Source organism: Bos mutus, chromosome 4, assembly GCF_027580195.1.
Source record: "Bos mutus isolate GX-2022 chromosome 4, NWIPB_WYAK_1.1, whole genome shotgun sequence".
In the NCBI taxonomy this organism is placed as follows: Eukaryota; Metazoa; Chordata; class Mammalia; order Artiodactyla; family Bovidae; genus Bos; species Bos mutus.
The window spans coordinates 44228658-44245869 of NC_091620.1; the positions used below are offsets into that span (position 1 = coordinate 44228658).

Here is a 17212-nt window from a genome sequence, read left to right on the forward strand (position 1 = left end):
TGTGCACTGGAAATGAAACTTCTTGAGAAGGGCCTAATAATCACACTTTCGGACTTCTTGCAAAGAGGTAGCAAAGGCACAGGGAGGGGCAAGTCAGTGAGTCCCCGTAGCCACTGGATGGAAGCCACTTACCAATGTACCTGAAAAGAGCCATGGGCCAACCGCATGCGGCGACAGGCACCTTTCATGCGGCTGTGTGTGCCCCAGGCACCATCTCTCATCTTAAGACAGAGCAGGAGACAGTGTCCCAAACTCACAGGTGGGAGCCTTCCTGCTGTGGCTTCAACAAGTGCGCTGCGTGCCCAGGGATGGCTCCTGGCATCATACCCGTGCCAGCTCATGGGAACCAAGTCCAAGCACGTCTGCCACCACGTCCTTCCCCCACCTGCTCCCCATTCCTGCCCTGCCCATTCCCAGACCTGCCTCACAGTTACCAAGGGCCAAACCACAACCTCCCACCCAGGTCCCCTCAGAAAGACCCCACCCGCCTGCTCAGACTGCATTCCAGCACGTGATGTTTTCTCAGACACCTTGCTCCGGGGTGGCGGGCTGGCTGCAGTGCCCCTGTTGCCCTAGGACAGCAGGGAGACTCGTGGGGGTGAGGTCTGCTGGGGAGGGCGTCTTCCAGGAGTGCAGGTGGTGGCCCCACCAGCGGGTGCTCGATTATACTATGTAGCCTTCACACCCTGCCAGCTACCCCAGTTCAATCTCATCCCCATGAAGCCCACTTACAGGCCTCAGGCAGCAGAAGGGGGTGCAAGCTTGGATAAGGACCCGTCTGAGGCCACCCAGCCCCATTAAGCTGTAGATCTGGTGGGAGCCCAGGCATGGGACTCAAGGCCCACCCTCTGCTTGATGCCCTTGGGCCGTATCTATCTGCTGTTGCTCATAAGAGCTGCGGGGCTTCCTTCCTTCCGCTGGAGACCAGGCGTGTTCTCCTCTCATCCTTGCTACTCCTCTAAGTCAAGAGTCCTAGAAGGCTTACCCTTAAGAGGTGATTCAGTGCATTTTCGGGACACACAAAAGAACACAATCTGGCTTCAACTTCCCAAGACAACTAACTTCCACAAGGGTATCCTCAAGGCCTGGGGACTGCTGCACCCCCAAGCCAGAGCCTCACACCCAACTCCAAGGGCACTTCCACCTGAACTTCCAGGTCAGCCGGCCTCAGCCATCAGGACCCACTCTGGTACTACTGAATTCCCCTCCTGATATCCATTCACCCAACCAGGCTCCTCCAGGGCAAAGATGTCCCTCTGTCCTCCCCTTCCTTGCTGTGCTAGGGCCCAACTCGGAAAGCTCAGAATACTCAAAAAAGGATCGCTGGACAAATAAATTGATGGTGCAAAAGGAAGAGGGGAGGCAAGAGACAGTGGAAGGGAGAGGAGGAGGAAGATGGAAAGACGGAGGAAAGAAGGAGGTGGGAGGAAGAGTAGAGAGAAGGGGCAGATGCAGTGAATCCCCCACCGGCTTCCGGAAGACCTGCAGCCAGCAGCCCACATCAGGTGCTCTTTCTGGGAGGAGGAGCCCCACAACCAGACATGGGAAAACTAATGAAAATCCTATGGGCTTCCCAGACAGTGCAGTGTTAAAGAAGTCGCCTGTCAATGTAGGAGACACAAGAGAGGCTGACCTCCTGGGTCAGGAAGATCTCTCAGAGGAGGGCATGGCAGCCCACACCAGTATTCTTGCCTAGAAAGTTTCATGGAGAGAGGAGCCTGGCAGGCTAGAGTCCAGGGGGTCACAAAGAATTGGATACAACTGAGCGACTGAGTGCATACACACACACACACACACACACACACACACCCCACACACACACATGCACAATGAGAATCCTAGAAAACTCTGACTGAGCCACTTAAATAAAAAGTCAATTTGTAAACTATCTTATCTTCTTGTCATAGGGTATCCTCCTAGGCCTCAAATAGATTATAGGAGAGCTAGTCTATGCGTGTGGGAAACACACATGTGCCTCAAAGTTGTTCATTATTTCAGACAATTTTCTCTTAAATTATTTTAGATGTATGCATTTTTTAATACTCAAGATAGATAAAAGACAAAGGTGGAAAAGCTAGTCTCCCTCAAGAAGCAGCAGACCCAAGAATCAAAACGACCTGGAGAAATCACTGTTTCACTCATAAGCCAAGTTGCAAGACGTTGGCTGTATCTTAGACACTAACGGTGAATATTTTATGTCTGTGCCTGCCCCTGGAAGGCCTAGTCATTTTAAGACTGCACATTATGCTTGGGGAACTGGAATCCTGGGAAGAGCAGTGGTTGAGTTAGGACTTTAATTTCAAGGGTGCACATAGCAAGTGGCTCTAACAGTTTGTTCTGTTCCTTTTATTAAAACAGGTTTACTCAGAAAATCAACCGATTTCCTTAAGGTAAAGGCTACTTTCCATTCTTCTTACAGGTTTTCGGGGGGCAGGGTCTGATGTTATTGCTCTAAGATGAGCTTGTTTTTCCCTTTCCAATGATTCCTGGGAGAGCAGGGGCAAGGCCATGACACTCACCATGATGTCCCCTTTCAGGAGCTGGGCCGGCTCGATGGCAATGTAGATCCTGCTTTGGTTTTCTGGGCCAACATTGCTTTGGAATAAAGAAGAAGGCACATCATTATACAATTTCATGATTTAATGGAAAGAATTCCTTCTGAGAAAAGGAACCCTACAATTGAAATTAGACAAAATATCCTGCTTGGCCCAGGCATCCCAATTCCTTAGACTCTCTCCTATGAAAATGAGTCTAAAAGGTATAAAAAAGCAATGGGGCCAGGCAGGGTCCTGAGAGCAATGTCAGGGCCAGTGGTCGCAGGCCCACCCCGGGCCCAGGCACGGCGGGGCACGCAGCGTGGCTTACTGGGGTTCTGCCAGCACAGCCTCTGTGGTTAGCAGAGGGTGACATGGCCCAAGTATCACCGATGCCAGGGTCCAACAGGAGTCCAGACATACGATAACAGTTCATTTTGAGTGACGACAACACATTTCTACCTTTATTCATTTTCTATTAATGTGTATAAAATGCTAATCCAAACTCCCAAAAAAGCAAATCAAGTAAGTCTAGAATTAGTACATATTCTGGAAACATCTGCCTGCCCTTTATCTAAACTGCCAAGGGGAGAGAAAGGCAAAACACCATGGCCCTGTCGCAGGCTCCGATGTGATTACTCCCACACAGTGCGGGACCCTCTCCTGCCCCCGGGTTCCTGTGCCCCTGCGTCTTCGCACAGCCAGCTGGGTGACAGTGGCAAACACCCGGCAGGCAGGGTGATGGGCACCCGCCCATGGCTCCCCTTCTGTCCCCTCCTCTGGGCTCTCCAGGAATCACGCCTCCCACACCTCCCAAGGGAGAAGCAGCCTGGAGCAGGCCCCTCCCTGGCTCTCCCACGGTCCCCAGGAGAGCAGCCGCACTTACTAGATCCCCGACGTGTACACGGGCTGCATGGCCTGGTAGAGCTTGAGAAAGGGCCGGCACACTGAAACACAGGCAGAGTCGGCTATAAACACGCAGAACTGGGGGCCAGTGCCAGGCGGCACATCTCCAGACCCCACCCTGAGGGAGACACTCACCTCCACCCGAGTCAAAGTTGGGGGTTCCGTGCAGGATGACGAAATGCAGGAACAGGGGCGAGGCATTCATCTTCACCGTTCCTGACAGGAGCCCACTGAGAAACTGCACATACCTGCAAAGGGCAGCAGCTTAGAGCTTCCGTGACAGCTTGGAGCGCAGGTGGGGTCGGAGGGAAAGGAGGAAACGTGCCTGCTTTTTCGGGAGTTTCGGAAGAGGACCCATCCTAACTGCTCACAGCAAGGAGAGGTGTCTGCATGCCAGGGCTTGACCCATGCCCTGCAGAGCACGGCTAAGCCCACAACCCCACAGAGAGTCTCCGGGCTTCCCACACTGATGTGGCCAGTCATCTGGAACCACAAGCAAGGGTGCCTCCTGGGCGTGAGCCCCCACACATGGCGCCTCCTGCTCTGCACCCCAAGCGCAGGTGGCATCACCTCTGTCCACGGAACCAGAGCCGGGCAGGGCTAGGCCACGGGATGTCACAGTCCCCCACCCAGAATGGAAAGGCAAGAGACCTGCAGTCACGTGAGCATGCTCTCTGAACCAAACTACACATCAAGGTAACTCAGTCTAACTCTCAGTCCCACCCACCGCTCTCTCTGTTCACACCAGGAAACCTACAGAAGGCTGGAGTCCACACAGTGAGCCCACAGGAAGCCTGTGGATGCCCCATCTCACTGTGAGAGGCCCCCGCCGCCACCTGAGCCACCCCGCCCTCCTGTCTTCTGTCTCCTCTGTACCCTTCCTCCTCACTGCCCATCACAGCAGCGGGATGATCAAGTCTGTGGTGAGCTGGGAGACCTGTCTTCTCTCTCAATACCACGCACAGCCTTGTGTGCCATGCTGACACCCGCACCCTGCGTGGGTGCTTGACAGTCTAGAGAGAAGATTCTACCCAAGAAATGCTTCCTCACTGGTTTCTCCCAAGGCACAAGGTGGTAGGGCACACCTACCCAAGAGAGCACAGACCTGCCAACCTCGCAGATGCTGCCCAGCCTCAGCCCCTCTCTCTATTCATTGTGCGTGACTCCTGAGCAAACGCAAACCCCACGACATCCAACATCTCTGTACATCTCTAATGCCAACACAGAGCCATGCAGGCGCAGGAAGGAAGCAATCACTGAATCACCAGGCTGTGTGGCCAGCACAATTTCCTCCATACCCTCCAGCCAGCTCACTCTAGTCCACTCCCCACAGAGCAGGGACATCCCCCACACAAACACCCTAGGACTGAATGCTACTCAGGCTCAGCCCACTTAGGGTAAAAAAATTCTGGCTTTCTCTGACTTACGTCACTGAGAATAATGACCTCAAAGTCCATCCATGTTATTGCAGATGGCAGAATTTCATTATATTTTGTGGCTGAGTAGCACTCCATCACACATTTTTACCACATACTCTTTATTCATTTACCCATTGAGGGATATCTAAATTGTTTCCACATCTTGGCTATTGGGAATAAGAAACATGGGCATGAAGAGATATCTTCGAGAGCCTGTCTTCATTTCCTTCAGAAATGTACCCAGAAGTGGAATTGCTGAATCATGGTAGTTCCATTTTTAATTTTTTGAGGAACCTCCACACTCTTTTCAACAGTGGCTGCACCAGGTTACATTCTCAGCAATAGTGCACAAAGGCTCCCTTTGCTCTACATTCTTGTAAACACTTGTTTTTTCTTGTCTTGACCACTGCCTTTTCTAACAAGTGTGAGGTAACATCTCCCTGTGGTAGAACAGCACTCATATATGGAATCTAAAAAAGCCACACATACAAAAACAGAGTAAAATGGTGGTCACCAGGGGTTGGGGCCTTGGGGACAGAACAGAATTTTTAAAGGGTACAAACTTACAATGAGCAGTAAATATGCCCTAGAAATATAACGCACGGTATGGTAAGTATGGGCTTCCCCAGTGCTTAGCCGTAAAGAATCCGCCTGCAATGCAGGAGACGCAAGAGATGCGTTCCCTGGAGGAGGTCGTGGCAACTCACTCCAGCATTCTTGCTTGGAGAATCGCATGGACAGAGGAGCCTAGTGAGCCACAGTCCATGGGGTCACAAAAGAGCTGGACACGACTGAAGTGACGGAACACCAGCATGAGCATAGTAAATATAGACACTGTATTATAATTATCAAACTTGCTGAGAGATAGAACTTAATTATTCCAACCACTAAAAATAAATCATAATTATGTAATATGACAGAGGTGCTAATTATGGCTATAATAGCAATCATACTACAACATATGAATGCATCAAATTAACATATGATGCAACTTAGGACTTCCCTGGTGGTGCAGTGGTTAAGAATCCACCTGCCAATGCAGAGGACATGGGTTCGATCCCTGGTCCCAAAAGAGTCCACATGCCACAGAGCAACTAAGCCTGCATGCCACAACTACTGAAGCCCGTGCACTGCAACAAAGAGTAGCTCCCACCTACCGCCAGCAGAGAAAGCCTGCATAAAGCAATGAAGATTCCAGGCAGTCACAAAATAAAATGAACAGGTTGTCACAGACTAGCAGGCTGAGCTCCTTAGAGGGATGGGATGGGGTAGGAGGCGGGAGGGAGGTTCCAGAGGGAGGGGGACATGTGCATACCTATGGCTGATTCATGTTGATGTATGGCAGAAACCAACACAATATTGTAAAGCAACTACCCTCCAATTAAAAACAAACTTCAAAATAAATTTTAAAAAACATGTCATACGCCTTAAATTTACATAATGTCATTTGTCAAGTACATCAAAATTTTTTAAATATCTAATTTACACCAGCAATTCAGATGCAGTCCATTATCTCAAGCAGTTGAATCTGCATACAAAGCAAACTGAACAAGAGGAAATAAATATCCAGTAAATTTTAAAAATAAAGTTTATAAACTCTACTTAAAAGCCATCCTTTTAGAAAAAAAAAAAAATGCTAGCTTCAACTTAGGTGCCCTTGATGGTGTTCACATTTTCCTGGTGGCAAATCGCTCTTCCCTTTCAGAAGAGGACAAAACCTCACTCACCCAAGCCACAGAGACCAGATGGAAGCCTTGGGGGTCCTGAGACCACGAAGCCAGGCCATGGCTGCAGGGCTCTGACCACCAGATGGCTCCACAGGCCTTTTCGTTTCATCTTCTATTTGAACAACAGATGCCTCGATTCCACTGGGGGCAGACACGGGAAAGTTCACGTGACCTGTGCACCTATATTTAATCACCTAAATGCCATGCACTACAGATTTCTGGGTTCGCCGGCCCCCTGCTTGTGAGCATATGAAAAGGGATGTTGAACTGGGGTTGGGAACCCCTGCCCAATCTGGACAGCAGTCTCCCCTCTTCCAGTGCTGCGCAGCCCTGGTCACCACGCAACCCGCTTCCATGGCCTTGTCAGTGGCCCAGCCGGTGTGTTTACTCCATGGGCACCTGGCCGTTTGCTCAGTCTGCACTGACCGCTCCAGGCAAGATGGCCCTTCAGTCTGGACATCTCAGGGATCCACCAAAACACGGACCAGGCATCACGGAAGGCAGGGGTGGTCGGTTTCTGTTTCACTTTTTTTCCTTGGTTGTGCCGGAACTTCGTTGCTGCGCGCGGGCTTTCTCAGTGGCGGTGAGCAGTGGGCTCATTGCGGTGCGTGGGCTTCTCGGTGTGGTGGTCTCTCCTGTTGCAGAGCACAGGCTCTAGGCTCAGGGGCTTTAGTATCATACAGGCTCAGTAGTTCTGGCTCACGGGCTCTAGAGCATGGGCTCAGCAGTTGTGGCACATGGGCTCTCTAACAGTGGACCATGGGCTCAGTTGCCCCGCAGCATGTGGAATCTTCCAAGACCAGGGATTAAACCAGTGTCCCTGCACTGGCAGGTGAATTTTCATCCACTGCGCCCCCAGGGAAGTCCCCGATTCACTTTTTGATGCCAACATGGAGGGTCCGCCCCCTGCACTGACACAGCCTGGCCAGCACTGCCGCCCAGTGGCCAGAGGGAGCGTGAAGGTGCTTCTTTGAGGAGCAGTGTCAACATCACCAGAGAAGTAGGAGCTGGAAGACCAGGGCTCACACTCACACGGGGTTAGAGACAGAGGGGAGGAAGGAGATCCCGGACATCTGCCCTTCTAACCAGTTCATCACTGAACCACTGCAATCAAGCTCCCGGTCTACAGTTCTCATCTGCCCTTTATAAAAATCTGCTTTATATGGATCCATAGTTAGGTAAATCAAAGACAAAAATATTGTACAATGCAACTTACTCCTTCCTTCACATGCTTTCTTAATAAGGAAAAGATACAAAATTATTTTATCCATTTCAGGTATTTTCTATTCGTTAGTGCTACTTTTCAGCAACTTTACTGCCTAACTTTGTGGAACTGAAGTCATTTTTGGTTACTTGTTCATAGGATACAGTACAACTATAACTTCTGAGTTCAAGTTCTGGATTTTGTTAATATTGCAAAAGTTAGCATAACGTTTGTTAGCAGCCCGACTACCATCAGAACGGCCTTTGAAGAAAACTTGACACCAACTCATGTCACCATCTACCTCCTAAGAGAGGGACAGGTGACAAGGGTCATTTGTATATTTATTTTTGTAAAGTGTATGGACAGCGTCGAGACAGCACCCTTGCCTGTTCCCTCTAGCCGTGGCTGATGGCTGATGTAAATGAGCTGATGTAAGCCCAGGGGCCTCGCCTGTCACCCCAGCCTACCACCCAGAACACAGACAGGTTGACATGGCCAAGGAGGACAGCACAGGCTCCTTGCCCTTCTCGGGGGCCTTCCTCCAGGCAACCCTAATTGGCAAATCCGAAACTCCAGATCCCACAGTGACTGTGGCCTCAGTCCAGGGAGGCACTCTTGGTTGTGTGCGATGGGACACTCGACGCCATAAATCAAGCAAATCTCCTCTCTATGCACCACCAATCAGTGTGTGTGGTGCGGGAGGGGTAAAGAAAACCTTTGTACAGTAAAATGAATTTTTCATGAATTTTTATTCGGGGGGGCCTCATCCTGCTGTCCCAGAACTCTTTCATACCCTCGTCAGTCTCTCAGATGAGTGGCTGAGAAGCTCCGCTCTAGGCCACCTGAGTGTGACCTGGAAAAAAGAGGACTGTAGGGTTTTTGCGGTGTTGTTCAGTCCCTAAGTCGTGTCCGATTCTTTGCAACCCCATGGACTGCAGCATGCCAGGCTTCCCTGTCCTCCATTATCTCCCAGAGTTTGCTTAAACTCATATCCACTGAGTCGATGATGCCATCCAACCATCTCATCCTCTGCTGCCCACTTCTCCTCTTGCCCTCAATCTTTCCCAGCATCAGGGTCTTTTCCAATGAGTCAGCTCTTCATATCAGGGGGCCAAAGTATTGGATCTTCAGCTTCAGCATCAGTCCTTCCAATGAATATTCAGGACTGATTTCCTTTAGGATTAACTGGTTTAATCTCTGTCCAAGGGACTTAAGTATCAAAGAATGCTGCAATGTTGGGGAACTTTTCAGCTACTAGAAACACCTAGGAATCCAATCTTGCTTTCTGCATGCCCAGACTTCTGGCTTCTCTTCCTCTACCTCATGGGACATAGGAACGACCCTCACCCAGGAATTCCGGGGTGTCTCTTCTTCCCCAAACTCTCAGGAGAGATTTGCTGTCCCAAAGAGCGAGCCAGTCACCTGTCATTCTACCCGCTAAACAAACCCAAAGTAATAGGACTAGCTCCCAACTCCTTCACGGAAAGAAAGGAAAAGCGGAGGAGGAAAGGAAAAGGGGAGGAGGAAAGGAAAAGGGGAGAAGAAAAGGAGGTCAGAAAATTTCATGATTTAAGTCATGACTCCCATGATGCTGTTGATAACTAAGGCTGTAGGTTTTTCTTTAATTACTTGTCAAAGTGAAAGGGCCTCCAAGGTCACGGGTGCCTCTCTGAAGCAGAAGGTTCATCATCCCCACAGGAGGTCACCTGGGGTGACCTCAAGCTGCTCCTGAGGCTTGCTCAAGGCAAAAGGTGCAGGGAGAGGTAAGTGCTCTCGCCTGAGGAATTCTACTGGAAGCAAGCAATCTCCAACAACCACTGCTGGCCAAGCTGCTGCAGGTCAACTGCTCAGTGGTTTTTAGGAGTGACGCACAAAGTGACAGAGAATCTGCCACCCATCAAATGGGCCTCCAGCCTCTCCAGCTCATAAACCCATTATTTATTTTTTAATTGAAGGATAATTGTTTTACAGAATTTTGTTTTCTGTCAAACATCAACAAGAATCAGCCATAGGTGTACTCATGTCCCCTCCCTCCCAAACCTCCGGCCTATCTCCCTCCCCATCCCACCCTTCTAGATTGTCACACAGCCCTGTTTGAGTTCCCTAAGTCATACAGCAAGTTCCCACTGGCTATCTATTTTACACATGGTATTGTAAGTTTCCATGTTACTCTCGCCATACATTTCACCCTCTCCCTCCTCCCTCCCCCGGTGTCCATAAGTCTGTTCTCTAATTAATTAATCCACTCTCATCCCGAGATTGCTTTTGAAAAGGTTTCTTGAGCTCAGTCCTAAAGTAGCCTGCAGAGCTCCCCCCTCGGGCTTTGGGACCACAGTGATGGTCCCACCATCACTGAATCCGTCCCCACATGAGTGGTCACCGCACATCCTCCGGGTCTCAAATATTCCTCCAGAAGTACCTATTCTTTCACTCAGTCAGGAACCTGCTCCGTTACGAGGTGGCGAGCATCTTCTGAGGCAGGTGCTGTCAGGATAGGCTCCCCTATTCTGAAGGAGCAGGAAGATCAGCCTCGAAATGCTGGGTTTAACCCACGCCACCCTCATCAGTGTCAATACTACAGCTTCTGCTGTGTAATCACGCGGGAGAACCATGGGCAAGTTAAAGTGGGAGGATACTTCCCTTTTTCCACACTCCTTCAATGGTATTAAAAAGCTGCAGCAGAAACATCGCATGATATCCCTTATATTAATATGTGGAATCTGAAAAGACTTGACATAAATGAACTTATTTACAAAACAGAAACAGGTTCACAGACTTAGAGAATGAACTTACAGGTTGCCAGGGTGGGGAGGGGCAGGGAGGATAGGGGAAGGGACATTTAGGGAGTTTGGGATGGACAGGTACACACTGCTTATTTAAAATGGATAACCAACAAGGAACTATGGTATAGCACAGGGAACCTGCTCAGTGTTATGTGGCAGCAGGATGGGAGGGGAATTCGGGGGAGCATGGATACACGCACATGTATGGATGAGTCCCTTTGCTGTCCGCCTGAAACTATCCTAACACTGTTAAACTAGCTATGCTGTGCTGTGCTTAGGCATTCAGCTGTGTCCTACTCTGCGACTCTATGAACTGTAGCCCACCAGGCTTCTCTGTCCGTGGAGATTCTTTAGGCAAGAATACTAGAGTGGGTTGCCATGCCCTCCTCTAGGGGATCTTCCCAACCCAGGAATTGAACCGGGGTCTCCCTCATTGCAGGCCAATTCTTTACCAGCTGAGCTACCAGGGAACCCCAAATTAGCTATACTCCAATACAAAATAATTTTTTTTTAAAGCTGCAGTAAGTAATAAGAATAAAAAGAAGAAAATAAGGCAAACATCCTTCCCTGGTGTGTGCTGAGTTTTGAGGTGGGTCACTCCCTGTTTTCCCTCACATCTCACACAGGGGCTCATATGAATGTAACCATTATGGAAACTGCTCAACCAAGAAATGACACTTAATGGTTCAAAATAGATCAAGGGGCTGTTTAACTGTAATACTAATGAAATGCTGGTTTTTCCAAGGCAACTCACATGCCCTGTGGGGCCTTTGCTCAGAGCAGGGCACAGCCAGGCTCCAACCCACCATCTCACATCCACAACACACTCTGGTCCACCAACAGACCTGCCATGGGGAACAGCCAGGATGAAGCAGGCAGTGCCTCTGGTGACCCTGGAAATCCCTTTCCCAAGTGGAAATACCTCAAATCGGCTCTGGACAAAAACCGCCTGTGCCCCTGCCCCCTGGATGCCAATGAAGCTTCCAATCCTCCCAAGTCCACTGGCCCAGCCCTCTGGCCCTGGTGGGAAGAGATGCAAAGGGCAGGAAAACCATCTTGGCGATGGCCTTGGCAATTCTTGAGCAAATGCCCTGCCATTTGCTTTGAAGTAAAAACACGGTGTCCTTAGCACCATGTCCCCATCTGCAGAGGAAGTAGGTCTGGAAGACAAGTGGCTGAGGCCCCTCTCAGGCCACGCACCTGACCCTCCTCCGATTCTTCTCCACCTGGGCCTGGGGACAGCATGGATTCACCTGGGGGCCGGCAGCCAGAGTAAGTCTGCTCCCCAGGGTCCCGCCGCAGCATGTGCCAGGGGCCATGCCGAGCAGGAGACAAGGGGACGTGGGCCGAGGAGACCAAGGAGAAGGACTCCTGGGCCTCTGAAGCTGGCCGACTAGGAACCTGAGTGTGTCAACAGCTTTGCTGGTGATAAGCTGCTTTCACTGGCTTCTACCACCCACAGCCCCTCTGTTTACAGGGGCCGTGCCAAAGACCACTTGGCCTGCAAAGCCCAGCACATCCACCATCCAGCCCCTTACAGACACAGTTCACAGACCCCTGGTCAGGAGAAACAAACCAGTTCCAACACAGTAACAGCACCAACACCAGCTGGGAGTGCAGGAGACTTGATGGCCGAGCATGTGGGGAGGGAGCCCTGAGACCACACGGGAGTCAGCCAGGGTGAGGGGCTCCCTGCATCCCCACGCAGGGTGGCTCGTCACTCACTACTGGACCCCAACAATCCCCGCCTCCTAATCACGGCTGGTCCCTACATTTTTAAATGTAAGATCTCATTCCACCTTTCCCTCTGGCTGTGGAATAGATACATACCGTTTCTGGGATGGCTGCATTAAAGCTGCAAGTTTATCATCATAAAACTTCTTCATTGCGAATCTGTCAAGGGCCTGGTCAGCACTGGGAAAGCAGAGACAGAGAGAGATTTAACTCCATGGCCACGGAGGGGTGGGAGGTGAGGTGTAACAAGGGACAGGCCCTGAGGTTGTTCTGAGCAGCTGGCACCCACTAAGAGCTCCATTTTGCTACATTCCCTCCTTGGGCACACCCACTTTAGCGTCTCTTCTCAGGCCTCATCTCCTCCAGGAAGATGTTCCAGGCCAAGTGGAAGCCAGGCCTGCAGGGGAAGTGAGGCCTGCAGTTCCCCATTTGAAACAGCAGCTCCTGATCTTAGCACATGGCACTTTCTGTGCTGCATTTACAACACAGAACAATCACAGGATACTACCCTGACAGGATAACCACCCATCTGCCACTGCTCGAAGGTGGGCATGAGCCTCGTGTCCTAACTACCGAAACAACCATCTAAAATAACAACTTTGTCTAAATAAGGGGCTGGTTGCTGGGGCTGCACAAAAACAAGGGTCACTTAAGCACTGCATGTTTAACGTACCGGATGCACGTGTTTTTTAGAGTGAAAAGTATAATTACATATTCACCTATACATTTTTAAGTGTTCCTTTTTCTGGAATTCACTTGTTTTATTAAATGCTGACAATGCATTTTGGTCACTGTTTATGTTCACTGTTAATATCACTGCTTAGTGACTCAGCCCAGAGAAGGCAATGGCACCCCACTCCAGTACTTTTGCCTGGAAAATCCCATGGACGGAGGAGCCTGGTAGGCTGCAGTCCATGGGGTCCCTAGAGTCGGACACGACTGAGCGACTTCACTTTCACTTTTCACTTTCATGCATTGGAGAAGGAAATGGCAACCCACTCCAGTGTTCTTCCCTGGAGAATCCCAGGGACGAGGAAGCCTGGTGGGCTGCCGTCTATGGGGTCGCACAGAGTCAGACACGACTGAAGCAACTTAGCAGCAGTAGCAGCAGAAGTGATTCAGTCATGTTCAATTCTTTGCGACCCATGGATTGTAGCCCACGAGGGTCCTCTGTCCATGGGATTCTCTAGGTAAGAATACTGGAGTGGATAGCCATTCCCTTCTCCACGAGCTCTTCCTACCCCAGAGATTGAACCTAGGTCTCCTGCATTGCAGGCAGATCCTTTAACATCTGAGCCACCAGGGAAGCTTGTTAATATCAGTACCAGTATTCATAATATTAGCACTGACTCTATCTTTATGAACTCTTATCTTCCTAGTGCTGGTACCAGAATGTTTTTCTTACTTCACTTAGCGATTTGGAAATGTCTATTTCGATCTGGACCCAGTGTGTGACAAAGGCCTTCAAAAGTCCCTATGATTACACTACTTGTGTGAATACTATCTAAGGGGAAAATAGAAATAGTAAAAATGATCAAAGATGTAATGATGAGAATCTGTCACCAGGGCATACTTCAGTGTACAAAATCATTAGAAGCAACTGAAATTCTAAAGAAAAACTGCAAACAACCCGGATAGGCAATACTGGTAAATGCTTAAATACATAACATTCTATTCATGAAGTAGCAAACTATGCAGCTGCCAATTAGGAAAGTGTGAATTCAGAAAGCCGTCTTACAAAAATCTTGGTAGTGTCACTTCACTTTAGCGAAGAGCACTTAATACTATCTTATCTACTAGTACCAGCAGGATGAACATCAGCCCACACCAGCACTGATGCTGCAAATGCCTTTCATGCGATAATACATGGAATTGTCAAAAAAAAACCCTGTGAGGAACAGCCATCAGCCCTGCTTCCTAGGTGAGGACCCCGGAGTTTAGAGCCTTTCATGTGAATTGCCTAACACGTGCAGCTGAGACACACTTCAGCTATTCAGAAAAAAGTGCGGCATTTAGAGAGAGTATCAATGATAAGCTTACAGTGAAAAAAAGCCCAGTCTCCACGCTTTCCAAAAATGCCAGGACTGTCTATGGCACATGAAACTCTGGTTCCAGACAGAGCTGTGCTGTTGTGGGCACAAATGTGAGGTGGCCTCTGTCCAGAGTCCGCCAGGTGAAATCTGCTCTCTGACCAGAGGGATGTGACGTGAGCAGGAATCTCAATTTGTCTGGCACACACACACAAGTGCTTATTATCACCAAGAAAGGATCTGACTTTCACTGGAGGGTTGGGTTTCCTGCCTGGCAGGCATGAGCTCTCCAATTTGTTTCCACAGAAAACATTTGGAAAGTCAAATTTCATTCCTTAATGCTAGAAAGGAAAGGGTTTATCGGCTAATATGAATAGGCTTATATTTCCTCAGAACGGAGTAGTTCATACTTCACAAAGTGGCCATTGAACAGAGAGGGCCAACGCAGATGCAACACCCAGAAAGAACGATTTTTCTGAACTGGATCTCAGTGTGAGTGGAGACGTGTGCTCGGGGGTGCCTCTGGGTCTACCAGTGTACCCAGCGCCCAGAGGCCTGGCACGCAGCTGGGGCCTCACTCTCGGGCCTCGCAGTGCCTGTCACGCCCAGTGGACGGGACCCACCTCCTGCGGGCAGCAACCCCATGCCCATGGCAGCACCTCCTGAGAACCAGACCAGATCTGGCTTCCTGCTCATTAAGATCCTGAGCAGTCTTAAGTCCGCCAAGTCTCAGTTTCCTCATCTGTAAAATGGGAGTGATGACTACTCCCTCCTGGATTACTTGGGAGGATTGAGCAAGAAAAAGGGAATATGCAAAGTACTTCCCAGAAGCACAGTGCATGTAAACCACGGCAGCCGTAGCCATCGCCATGGACCTGGGCAGAATGCGAGGTGTCCAGTGAGAAGCACTGCTTTGGTTTTACTAATAGTAGTGTCTGTCCCCATCAGCCTTGTCACAGGTTGACAGTGCACTTGCTTTATCGGTGATGCCTCCCTGAAGCTTTCAGTGTGAATCATACATCGCTGCCACTGAGGACAGTGTCTTTCTCACGAGCTTACACCCTCAGCTGCAGCTAGGTTTCTAGGCACCAGGGACATGAGCCTTGGTCTCCAAGTCAGCTCCGAGGGGTCCGCCTCCTGCCCACCCAGCCTCAGAGCATCCCAACACCCACGGCAGCGAGGACACTTCCCTCCTACCTGGCCGAGACATTGGTGAAGTGCATGTAAGATGATATGACCACGCCGATGCGTCCCTTTCCACCCTGCAGGAGATGGAAGAGAGGTCATTAGAACAGGAAAGCACTGCTTCCTTCACAGGATGGCAAAGAGCCTGCTTTGACAGGGAAGCCAGCAGTACCCTCCTCTGGTCCCTGTTCTGAGGGACGGCAGCACCCAGCTCAGCAGAGAACACACGCGTGGGGTACTAACAGCAGGAGTAGGTGCCAACCAGGCCCTCTGAGGACGTGCCCAAGGCCAGGTCTGCACAGAGGTGGCCAGTCAGTTCCTCATTTCCCAGTGAGGCCAGGAAAAAACTGTTGGGTGGAAGCCATTAGTGCGACTTAATCACCCAGGTGAGAGAGACCCGAATGTCCCACTTATAAGCTGAGGACTTTGAGGGCTGCATACAGAGCCCAGAAAAGTCCAGAGGAGTAGGACAGCCAATCTCAGGGTGCTGCCACATAACAGCTTCACAGGCACCACCCAGCCCTGCACCATCACAGGGGACACCCCGCTGAGGCAGCTTTATGGAAAATGCATCACTCAGTCCATAACCACAGACACACACTGCCCAGACAAGGCAGCCCAGCAGGACCTCAGACCAACATCACCAACAGAAGGTTCTGGAAGCACCACAGCTCTGCAATGAGCCACCTCAACCAGAACCATGGACTGCCACCTTCTGAAACACACTGTCATGACCCAGGACAGCGATCAGCAAACCACAGCCCACCGGCCACTTCTGCCCACCAGCTGTGTCCCTTGGAGTTAAGAGCTGTCTTAACATTTCCTCAAACAGTTGAAGAAAAATCAGAAGAACAGTATTTCAATGACACACGAAAATCATATCAAGTTCAAATGTCAAGTGTCCACAAATAAATGTGACTGGGACACAGCTACGCCTGTCAGTTTCGGCGCATCTGGGGCGATTTCCACATGGCAGTGGCAGTGAAGTAGTCTGTGGGGCCCCAAAGCCTGGAAAGCCCTGTTTGGGTTCCTTCAAGAAGAGTCAACAACCCGTGATCTAGAATCACATGGGCCACAATGGCTGCGTCACCAACATGCAGCTCCTCTGTCTATTCTTAAAAAGGAATGATAAAGGAAATTCAGGTCAAAATCCTGGCGTGTGACTATCCCCTGGGAGAGTTTTCCTCTCTGTCTCATGAGCATTGAGTACACGCCTCAGAAACTCAGTGCAGACACACCATCAGTCCTGAAGCCTGGCGCCTGCAGTTATAACCGCACACTTACAAGTATGTTGCTTATATAAATTCACCAGCAGGGAACAACACCTCCGCCAAGTCAGGCACATGGAGGACTTCACTGCCACCGTCTCTAACGCTGCTCATTATGGACAGGAAGTCTTTAAGCACCAGACACATTCTTTAGGACCTGAATAGCTTGTATCTGTTCTTAAGAGAAATCACTGATGACACGAGTCCCAGTGAGTATCCTCCACCAACAACTCAAGACTAAACCACATGGAGGGGGGTGAAACCATCCAGGAGAAATCACAGGCTATTTCTACTCAAAATTAGTGTGGGTAGGGTGAGGACAAGCACACACAGATACCACCGTTGGCATCCAGCGGGAAGACAGGGTCGCACAGTCTGGTCCTTGCCTGCCCTCCCCAGGCCAGGATGCCATTCCTGGCACTC

The 17212-nt window shown here is 50.1% G+C and overlaps 1 protein-coding gene across 6 annotated transcripts in view; it reads right to left on the reverse strand.

Annotated features, from left to right (window-relative positions):
* Positions 1-17212, reverse strand: part of TNS3 (tensin 3) — a 222342-nt gene that overhangs the window by 95547 nt on the left and 109583 nt on the right. For all 6 annotated transcript variants that reach the window (XM_070369418.1, XM_070369416.1, XM_070369413.1 and 3 more), the window contains 5 exons: positions 15534-15598; positions 12403-12486; positions 3576-3688; positions 3421-3481; positions 2520-2595 (listed from right to left, as the gene is read on the reverse strand). In XM_070369418.1, coding sequence (XP_070225519.1) covers positions 2520-2595; positions 3421-3481; positions 3576-3688; positions 12403-12486; positions 15534-15598 — 399 coding nt within the window. The remainder of the gene's footprint in view (positions 1-2519; positions 2596-3420; positions 3482-3575; positions 3689-12402; positions 12487-15533; positions 15599-17212) is intronic.